We start from the raw sequence: 11,549 nt of genomic DNA, 5'->3' as shown, positions 1-11,549 counted from the left end.
CCAATAGTTCCACATCCCCATTTCTCCGTTTCTACAATGAGAATGACTTCTTTTTTCTTTCTTCTTGGGGACACTATAAGCTCCTATTAAATTAGAACATAGTGTAATAGCTATAAGTGCTTTAAGCTCACAAGGAAGACCGGAAACAAAAATGCAGGTTACCATTGTCATGTAAATTATCTACATTGTCGTGCAAAAATTGAAAGACTCTTAGGGAAGTTTTGTGGCACACTTAGCTTTATTGAAATTGAACAAATATTTTTTTAATAATCCCTTTTACAGCACATGTAAAATTTAAGTTTCTCGTTATATTTTTACAGGTTGTCTTTTATCTGAGTAAGCAAAAATACGTCTTTTATTTGTTTTCTTACTTAAAACATGTAGCCAGGATTCAAACCACGTAGCTCTGGTACCAAAAAGGCAACGGGTTATGAAAATCACAGTACAATTTTAAAATTCTGTAAGTTAATTAAGGATATTTAAAACGATATTCACTTGGATTGACAGTAGAAATCATGGTCGTTTGACATTAGGACTAGTAGTTACACCTACAATGAGAGCAGAAATGGAAAGTTCAAGCTAATATGAGCTACACCGTTCAGGACATACCATCTCCATAAATACTGTGGCCGAGAGGCTGCAATGGCTAAGTGACACTTGAGCAGTTAAAGTCGCATGTCAATATAGTCAAAGCAAAAAAAATACAGTGTGCTGATTGGGATCTAAAATAAGATGGGCATCTATTTTTAAGAGGGTATACTCTCAAATCAATTACACAATACACAGTTTAAACCCCCAAATTACACTGAGGAACAAAAAATAATATTAAATTGCACACCTACACGGACAGTAAAGTAGAAATCTGTTCTTTGTGGTTGGTGCTTATTTTTTGTTGTTGTTTTCTCAATAAATAGAAATAATTTACAACCCACAAAAGGATTTCTCGGGTGAAACACTAATTACAGACACCGTAAAGAACGTAGCTCAGGGTACTTGTTTTAAAAACGAGGCAGCATTTTCCTGAAAAAGTTTGGTCCTCAACTCACTATAGGCTAGTCACTATGGTCAGATGGTAAGCATTTTCCTTCTGTGTGTGTGTGTGTGTGTGTGTGTGTGTGTGTGTGTGTGTGTGTGTGTTTTAAGCTAACTTTTCAGTACCAGAATTAGTCAAAACCAAACCAAATAGCTCTCAAGCACTTGACCTTGCATATCCTGTCTAATTAATACATCACCTGAAATAACAATGCTAAAGACTATGAAGGGAATTATGCTCACGTGATTCTGCAACACCTTAATTTTGTGCAAACATTTTCTGTCATTGCCCAGATAACTTATCTTTATTCATGTACGTGCCAGGAAACCTGCCCTCATGATCTTCCCTCCCCCCTCCCTTAGTCATCTCCTCTGTCAAAGTGATAGAAAGACAATTTCACTGTGTATTTACAAGCACAACAATTAGGCAAGAAAGTCCAGGGTCCGAAGGGCACATCTATTTCTTGTGGACATCTTCATGCCGAATGATCTTGTATGTGATCCAGTAAAAGATGTTGAAAATGAGGAAGGCCAATGGGAAGGCAGCTCGAGATATCGTGTCAATCCTTTTTGCCCGGTCCACAAACTTCTTCTTGATGGCATCTGCATCTTTTGGGGGTTGTGGGAGCGGGTTGGCAGGTGTGGCCTTGACAGCTGTTCCATCTTTCACTTGGAGGCAGTGACCCATCCCATAACCACTGAAATTAAAACGACTTTCACGAGTAACATCTTCTTCCTGGGAGAATAAAGACAGAGGAAGCACAGATTGGTTGTCAGTCAAATCAGATGGAAGATGCTTAAAATTCTTCAGAAGTAAAAGGATAAATCACAGTTAACTGGTAGTGTGGGAGGCTTTGGGAATGTGGAATTCTCTTTCAAGTTCAACTCAATTATTCATGGAACAGATACAGTTCATTAAATTTCAGGCTGAGAGATTAAGAGTAAGAATCATGACTTTGTGGTCATTTTAATTAATTAACAAACAGAAACACATTATATTCAGCACTGACTTTCCCCAAATCTGGTTTATTAATCCATAACTTTGAATGAACTATTTAAAATTTTTTTTTACATTTATTCATTTTTGCGAGACAGAGAGAGACAGAACACAAGTGGGGGAGGGGCAGAGAGAGAGGGAGACACAGAATCCGAAGCAGGCTCCAGGCTCTGAGCCGTCAGCACAGAGTCCAACACGGGGCTCGAACTCAGAAACAGTGAGATCATGTCCTGAGCCGAAGTTGGACGCTTAACCGACTGAGCCACCCAGGCGCCCCTGAATGAACTATTTTAAAGCCAAGTCTCCAAATCCCAATTTTATACTTCATGTAGAGCACCATTTGTTCATTTACTCATTCACGCTTCATTCACTCATTCAAAAAATCATTTACTGAATCCCTGCTGTGTACCTGGCCCTAAGCTAGGAACTTCTAGTTTTGTGGCCCATTCACAGCCTAGTTCCTTCCATTAGCATTGGCTTTAAGGTTAATATTAGATCTAATATTAACCCCTTATATGCATACCTGTTTCCCCCTGGTCTTCTAGTTGATCTCAGTTATGTATCAGAGATTAAACATCCACTATGTGGTGTTCAATATTTTGACCATGACTGATTTTTCTGGTGTTGATTTTTTTTAGGTGATCCAATTTTTAAAATTGTTTTATTTTCTAATATTGTTAGTATACCATATTAGTTTCAGGTGTGCAATACAGTGATTCAGCAATTCTATACATTATTCATTGCTCATCACGATAAGTGTACTCCTTAATCTGTATCACCTATTTCACCTGTCCCCCTCATACCTCCTCTGGGAACCATCAGTTTGTTCTCTACAGTTAAGAGTCTGTTTCTTGATCTGATTCTCTCTCTCTCTCTCTGTCTTCCCTTTGCTCATTTGTTTTGTTTCTTAAATTCCACATATGAGTGAAATTATATGGTATTTGTCTTTCTCTGACTGACTTTTTCACTTAGCATTGTACTTTCTAGCTCCATCCATGTCGTTGCAAATGGCAAGCTTTCGTTCTTTTTTACGGCTGAGTAATACTCCATTGTGTGTGTGTGTGTGTGTGTGTGTGTGTGTATACACAACATCTTCTTTATGCATTCATCAATCGATGGACACTTGGGCTGCTTCCATAATTTAGCTATTGTAAATAATGCTGCCATAAATATAGAGGTGAATGTATCCCTAAGAATTAGTGTTTTTGTATTCTTTGGGTACATCGTAGTGTGATTGCTGGATTATAGGGTAGTTCTATTTTTAACTTTTTGAGGAACTTCCATACTGTTTTCTAGAGCGGCTACACCAGTTTGCATTCCCACCAACAGTGCCTGAGGGTTACCTTTTCTCCATATCCTCACCAACACTTGTTTTCTAGTGTGAATTTTTATCATTGATTCTTTTGTTAGTTATCTCTACCATATTTAAACACGGGTCATTTTAGCAGATGTCAGTGGTATTTTGTGTTGATTATTTCAACGTGAATTAGATAAAAGACTGAAAAAGTATAACCTCAGGGTAAAGTGCAGATAGCCTTAGTAGAGTCAAACGTATGGAATCTTGGTGTGTGGTTGGGTCAAAATGGTGGAGTCGAAAGAGTGGAATTGAAGTGACCTACTTAATAAAAGTTTAGTTCTAAATAACCATCGATTGAATCTTCTTTGGAAACTAGTTCACTGCCTTCCACAATACTGTACAACCCCTGGGAATCACCAAAGGCACTGGACTTTTTGTTTTGCCAGATAATAACAATGGTTATGTTTCCCAAAACACAAGAGAACTTGGTATTAATTTTATTTCATGAGTTTGTATTGCACATAGTTGTGCCTTAAGCCACATATAAAAGATATACAGAATGTTTATTTATTTATTTTGAGAGAGAGACAGAGAGAGAGAAGGAAGGAGAGGAAGGAAGGAGAGAATCCCAAGCAGGCTCCACACTGTCAGTGCAGAGCCCTACGTGGGGCTCGAATTCACAAACCGTGAGATCATGACCTGAACTGAAACCAAGAGTCAGATGCTTAACCGACTGAGCTACTCAGACGGCCCCTGAGTGAAGTACTTTTAACATGATATGAATGAGAACCCAACCGTAATTCAAGTGGTACAGCAAGGACAAATTTTTATCAGGAAAATCAGACTAGAGCTCTTAGAATAAAGTAACTGTAAAACTACCTTTATAAAATCATCTCAGTACTTTTATTTATATGGGATTGTCCTATACAAGTTGGTTCAAGATACTCTGTCTTATTTCTTAACAAAATGTATTAAGGAATTTCTCATGCAACAATGAATTATTGAGTGTTGAGTCTATGGTGGGCATTTTGCTAGGCACTCAGAAACAGTTGATGAAGTTGGCTAAGAGCCCTACTTGCATGGAACTTTCAGAACCCACTGGAAGTGTTCAACCTCAAGGCGTTATCATATAAGGTAACTGGCTAAGAAAACTGAGCCTGACATTAGAGTACTTTCATGTGCCCAGCTATCTATATAAGCTCAATAATGAAGACTTTAATTGGACTCAGATTCAAATATTGAATCTGTTTTCTTTGCCTTAAAATGTGAATGGTAGAGGCGCCTGGGTGACTCAGTCGGATGAGCGTCTAACTTGTTTTCGGCTCAGGTCGCGATCTCACAGTTTGTGGGATAGAGTTCCGGCTCTTAGTGCAGAGCCTGCTTGGGATTCTCTCTCTTCCTTTCTCCCTGCCCCTCCCCTCAAAACAAATAAATAAACATAAAAACATAAAGAATGAAGTTCTAAATGAAGTATTTAAAAAGGTATTTTTAAATATGGAATAAATAGATATATTAAGCATTGCAGTGCTATCAGAAGACTTATTCAGTCCTTAGCAAGAAAGGAAGCACACAGGTCATTAGAGGGAGGGGACTTAGGAGTCACATGGGTTATAGGCGGTCTTGACTTTCTATTACCAACTGGTAATTCGATCTCAACTACTGAGTGAGAGAAGTAGAAACTGTGTCAGTTGGTTTAGTAAAGAGAGATACAGACTAGGAATTTGGATATTTGGGTTCTAGCTCAGGCTCCAAGGGTTGTAAGCTGCTGTTGATCTTAAGCAAGCTCTTTATTTTTTAAAGGCCTCAGGGATCTCATACCAAAAATATCAAGGCTGGACTAGATTTATGGGCCTCAGCTTTGACCGTTGGGGAACTTTTACAAGTATATGCATGCCTGCCTCGCCTCCTAACTCCTTCCAGATCAAATGAATTAGAATCTCTAGGGCGATTTAAAATCCAGTGACCCTGATGCAGAAGGTTGGAAACCAGTGGCCTCGATGAGCTCTAAGGTCCAGCTCTAAAATGCGGAAATTATTCTATATTATTAAGTCTAAAATTACTGTTCATAATGGAAACTATTCCTCAAAGTACATTTCCCCTTATCTGCCTAAATTTACTGTGCTGTTTTTCCTTTCCATATCTGTAGAATCTTGCAAATTGCTGTTCTCAGCTCTATAAACATTTAGAAACTCACGATTAAGCATATAGTTCACTGCCTACGTGAGATAAGATTCTTTTTAAATTCCTGGATCCCTGAAGCAACAGGAAAGGTGGTTAGCTAGCAAACTGCTTTAGCACGCAGAACAAAAGGAAACCTAAATACCCACATCCATGTTTCTTTTCAGACTGACTCATTCATTTAGTTTCTATAGTCTTGCCTCACATACTGTGAATGGACAGCTGAAGAGATGAACTCATCCGATGAAAGACCAGAGCTAGAGTAGAATGATGCCAGCTTGGGTTCTCATTATGTTGTCCGGTGCCCAACAAACCGTGGGTGCTTAATAAACGTTTGTTGCGTAATGAACAAAAGGGAATTTTAAGAGGGTTTTTTTCTGCTCTTAAAAATACTTTCCTCATTCATTCAGCAGTACTTCCAATTATGCTTGTGAGCATAGTTACAGCTAATTAAATCCATTCTTTAAAATCCTCCATCGCAAAAAATAAATTTGTCGTAGGTAGGAGTTATCCATTTAATTTTTCATATGCAGGAGATACGCATGCTAGTCTAAGGGTCTTCTTATTCACCGTTATGACTCATCCGACGCATTTTAAATACAGAACCTTAAATTCTCCACATCAAACGGTATGGTTTTGATTCAGAAAACATAATTGTAACAATTTGAGTTTCTGTGTTATAATGAATGACTAATTGCCTTTATAACAGGTTCAGCATAAAATGTTATGGTAATATGGCAGGATTCCTATATGAGGGTAAGAAGGAGATGAGCTTGAGTCAGGGATAAGCTGACGCTAAAATAAAGAGCAATCTGTAGGCACAGCTCAGTTGAACATATTCACAGGGAGAATCAGATCTTCCCAGTAAGGAAAGAATCTTACTCAGATATTCTCCACTTCTTCTAATTAGCCGGGAAACTGATTAGTTAAGTATCGCTGCTGACCCACCATCTTCAGTAACTTTGAACAGTAAATACTTCTAGCTCACTCTCTTTGGTTATGCACTGATTAAATTCCCACAGAAAATGAATCATCCCAAGCTTCAATATGTTCAATTTCTATATCCCACTCCTAGAAAATCTCCTTAAGTCCTGTCCTGCCGCATGAAGCACTGCCATGGCACCATGCAACTCATTTGAGATTTATTATTTTATTTAATTCAGGCCTCACTTTTACTTACTGTAAAGTTTACTCATTTCTGTGTCTGTAATACCTCCTGTCTAGATGTGAAATTGGACCTAAAGCTCACCAGAATTGCAATGTAGCGAATTGTTCGTCAGAAGCGAATGATTTCGATATAATTAAAGGACATGGCATTTATAAAATGAAAGATTTTAGTGGAGCTCATGGTTCCAATTTTTCTCTTATACCCTAGAAAGGAGGAAAGAAAAGGATTCCTAAAAACTGGTGTAGGGGAAAGTTCTTTCCATCACATTTCTCACCCAGATTCTTTGATTGGACCGAGGCTCTCTTCTGTTGGAACAGGAAAGGGCTCAGTTGGAACTGAAGGTTCTATGTAGTAAGCCTCGATCAATACGGGGACATAATGGAGTCTCTGGCCCTCCTTAGAAAACACTGTGAGTCCAAAACCCAGCAGGTGTTCACCAAAAAAGTCCCCTGAGAAAATGAAGGTTGGATAATGTTTAGCTGTAAGGCCTGCTGATTTCTATTACCTGGACTTGGGTGGCAGGGATGGCCTTGAGAAATTCTCAAGTCTTGCAGCTTCAATTTCCTCCTTTGTGTCACAGAGACTTGGGGATCAATACGAATAATAAATAAGTATAATTTTTTGATTATAACTATGTACTAAGCACTTAAAACCACAGTCAGTCCTATCACCAAACTGACCATGGAAATCACATGCTTTCAGGAGAAACCGAGACTGGGGAAAGTCATGTGACTTCCCCAAATTATATTACTAATGTTGAAGCTGAGATTCAAATCCAAGTCTTTCTGATCCCCTAACTGTCTGATTCCAAGGACTCTGGAAGTCTTTGAGTTTTATGAATTTTTCCTTATCAAACCCCAAATAGCTTCATTTAAGATTATGGATGAAGACTCTGACTGAACTTGGCAGAACAACAAATTTAAAGTAAACCAAATATGACCCTTTGTTGATTAATGAGTTGTGGTAAAATGAATTAAAACTGTCAAAGTGTCCTTCTGGCAGACAGTCCATAGCAATTTTTCCAGAAGAAAACTTATCATTGGAGCATCTCTTTTCAGTGCATCATATTGCTATAGTAATTTTTGCACAAGGAACCTTCTGGTATTCATTTTTTGAGCACTTGCCATTCGTGAATTTGTATTTCTAACAAATATTCATTGAGGACCTGTTATGTGCTGGGTATGTGGTGGGACTAGAGCAGTAAACAAGAAGGTGAAGTTTCGGGTTTTTTTGAGTTTACATTCTATTGGGGAAAACAGGCAGTAACAAGGAAAGAAATGATGTATGCACACGCACAAACACATTATCCTACATATACATATATACATATATGTATACACACATACAAGATATTCCCAGACACTCACACACACACACACACACACACACACACACACACACACACACGGATATATGTTTTTTGAAGAAAAACAATCAAGGTAAGAGACTTAGGAGAGATGAGTGGCAGAGAGGATGTTTTAGATTGAGTAGTCAGACAGAAAATGCCTAAGGAGATGCCAGGCACTGTGCCATATTGCGAGGGACCCAGTGGTAAGCAAAACAGATCAAATTCTTTTCTTCAAGGAGCTCACAATCTTGATGTAGACAAATGTAAATAAAATAATCACAGGAATACATAATTAGAAACTATGATAAGGGCTCTGAAGGATAGGTACAGGGTACTATGTGAGCTTATTAATGGGGGACCTGACCTAATCTGGCAGATAGGAGAAGCTTTTCCCTGAGAAAGTGACATTTTGTTAGAGACTTGAAAAATCAAAGGCATTAAAGACGTGAAGGCAGAGTTGAGAGATGTCTCACATGGGAGGGTTTGCTGCAATGGAGAGGGGGCAGGAAGGCTCCTGGAATGCAGGGGCAAAGTGGAGTGAGACAAGGTGTCACAAGTGACCAGGGGCTGGGTCATGTAGGGCCTTGCAAACCACACTGCCTGTTTGGGGCTTTATTTTGAGAACCATGGGAACCAAAAGATGAATAAGACCTTGGTTTGGTTTTTTTTTTTTTGTTTGTTTTTTGGGTTTTTTTGCAGGGTGTATAGAGAATAATATAAGACATATGCTTGAGATACATACAAAGATTTATTGGTGGTCAGATGTGCCTCAAGTCTCTAGAATTGGTGAGGGTATCCATGGTAATGTAGCTGACATATACAAGGCAATGTGCAAATCATCTATGATTGCCCTAATCTGGAAAAGACTGTTTAGCTACCTATTGCTTTTTAGAATACATTTCCAATTTTCCTTTTTATTATTTAAAAATTTTTGCTTCCCAATTATGTTAAAGAATAGGTAGTCAGAAACTCTGGATTTTGATAGCTGATTTCCACTATATTGTCTTCAGTCACTAGAGGGTGAACTCCTGAGAGTATGCAAAGTCACCTCTGTAACCCCATCCCCCAGTACGGTGCTAGTCCTGTGACAGTTATTCAGTAACTGTGCTTGCGGTGATCCTCTTGATTCTGAGTAAAGGTTCAGAAAGGATATGTTCCCCGGGGGAGAGAAGGGGCTAGTGATCGTCTCTTAGTTGATCTCCCTCTCTTTGCCAGTCGCAGTCCTTTCTGCAGCCTCTGGGTCGATATTCCTCAAAGAACTTTCATCCCTATCCCTCTCACTACAGACTCGATAGCCTTGTGGCCAACTCTTGATTTGGGCTCAGGTCATGATCCCAGGGTCGTGGGATCAAGCCCCGTGTTGGGCTCCAGGCTGAGCGTGGAGCTTCAGATTCTTAAGATTCTCTCTCTCTCTCTCTCTCTCTCTCTCTCTCTCTCTCTCTCTCCCTCTCTGCCCCTCACCCCCCCTTGTGCTTTCTCCTTCTCAAATAAATAAATAAATAAATAAGTAAAACAGAGGTATTTGTGGTCTATATTTGAAACACTGTCCATTTTTTTGGCCCACCATTAAACTAGTGAGCAGCCCAGATAGTGTGAAAATACATAAATTTAGATCAAACTCATGAACAATCTTAGCAAAAACTGTATACTTACTTGCAAAGAAAATAAATGGCATAGACAAACATGCCAAAGTACAAAGAAACATTTTTCATTTATCCATCTATTTGGAAGTCAAAATAATAATGCTAGGCAAATGAAAAGACAGTATATATTAGATATATGCAAATATTTCATCAAATAAATTAGACCTTATCAGTTATTTCCCATAGCAAAAGACTAAGGAGTATTTGCATAATATTAAGGGTATTTGAACTGACGTGCCATCCATTTGGGTTGGTGAAGAGAATGAAATTCCTGTAGATCTGTTGTCCTCACCAAACATCGGTTTTATCTTATGAAATTCTAATTGATGGAACATTTTTTTCACAGATCTCTTAAATCACCACCTGCACTGTGGTCCTGCGTATCACTTAGCCACCCTTACACAAAGTCTCCTTCATTGCCTCGGTCACATGACTTGGTTTACAAGTCTCCATATGAAAACAAAAGCCCCCTGGGCCTCTTATTCAGGACAAAGCTCACCTCCAGTAACAACGGAGAAATAGTGGGCAAGGAGGACAAACGGAACTCAGCTGTGCTATGAGCTGGGATTCCAGAACTGATGTTGCCACAGCCTACAAATGCCTTGCCAGGGGTTGGGACCCAGGGATGGCATTGGGCTAAGACTCCCAGTTATCCACAAAAACCCATTTTTCTAAGATTTCCAGTGGTGGATCCTCTTTACCTCAGGACTGTTTAACTGCAGCACTGTTGACACTTAGGACCAGGTAATTACTTGTGGTAGGGAGCTGTGTTGTGTATTTTAGGATATTTAGCAGCAGCCCTGGCTGCTACCCACGAGATGCAAGTAGCACCCTTCCTTCCAAGTTGTGACGATGAGAAAATGTCCCTGGACATCGCCACATACTGCAAAATCACCCCAACTTAAGAGACCCTGTTTTAGCCAGCCACACATGCGCACATGGGGAGACTGCATTTTCTAGCCTCCCTTGCACCTGCAGGGGGCTATGCAACACACCTAGGACCAGCAAGCCCAGTCAGCCCAATCTCCAAACCAGAATGTAGTCACCTTTTACTCCCCCCAATGCTACATTCTGGTCTGAGCCACCCAATGGTGGCTTATCAGAACTGTTCCCACCAGAATTATTTTAATAGTCTTCTTCCTGGTCCCCTGGCTTCCAGACCCTCTCTCCCAACAATAATATCTATTCTCAGTGCAGCAACTAGAGGGATCCTGTGAAAATGTGAGTCAAGTCAGATCTTCATCAGTTCAAAACTCTCCAGTGGGTCTCACCTCACTCAGTAAAAGACAAGTCCTTGCAATGGCCCCGTTACCTCTCAGACCTTAACTCCTGCTGCTCGTCTTCTAGCGCAGGTGTCAGCAGAGCTTTTCTGTGAAAAGGTTGAGACTCCATGGGCCATACAGTCTCTGAGGTATATGTCTTTTCGATGTATATTTTGAGTCTAATTTTCTAAAGTGCAATACATACTTCACTCTACTTTGGACCACACCTCACCTACAGCACCATACTTTTAATGGACTGGAAGTCCATTATTTAAAAGTAATTGTTTGATTTTTGGGTCAATATCTATAAAGCAGAAATATTTTTACTTAATGTCAGCTGTAGTCCTAGAGAGTGGTTCAGAAATCGATAACATGCTGGTGATGTTTCGATTCCTCAAGAGCAAGGCCGTGCCTTGTGTCTGGAAATTCTTTCCTCGTAGTCTCTGTCAATTCTGGTCTAGCTAGAATGCTCAGAAGACACCCGAAAATCTAAGAAGCATGAAGGGGAACATCCTCCATCTGGAGTATGAGCTGTTCGATTATTAACATAGTTTGCCATCTGTTCAGGGTGCAAACAAAGTGAACATTGAAACTGTCTACAGAGCACAGCCTGAAAGGGACGGG

General features: G+C 39.6%; 1 protein-coding gene across 3 annotated transcripts in view; it reads right to left on the bottom strand.

The window, feature by feature from the left end:
* Positions 1–215: 215 nt before the first annotated feature.
* The window catches only part of GLRA2 (glycine receptor alpha 2), a 172,390-nt gene continuing 161,056 nt past the window's right edge, over positions 216–11,549 (bottom strand). For all 3 annotated transcript variants that reach the window (XM_004000283.5, XM_004000282.5, XM_019823567.3), the window contains exon 9: positions 216–1,768. In XM_004000283.5, coding sequence (XP_004000332.1) covers positions 1,490–1,768 — 279 coding nt within the window. In that variant the 3' untranslated portion in view covers positions 216–1,489. The remainder of the gene's footprint in view (positions 1,769–11,549) is intronic.

Source organism: Felis catus, chromosome X (genome assembly GCF_018350175.1).
Source record: "Felis catus isolate Fca126 chromosome X, F.catus_Fca126_mat1.0, whole genome shotgun sequence".
In the NCBI taxonomy this organism is placed as follows: Eukaryota; Metazoa; Chordata; class Mammalia; order Carnivora; family Felidae; genus Felis; species Felis catus.
This window is presented reverse-complemented; position numbering and strand designations above follow the sequence as displayed.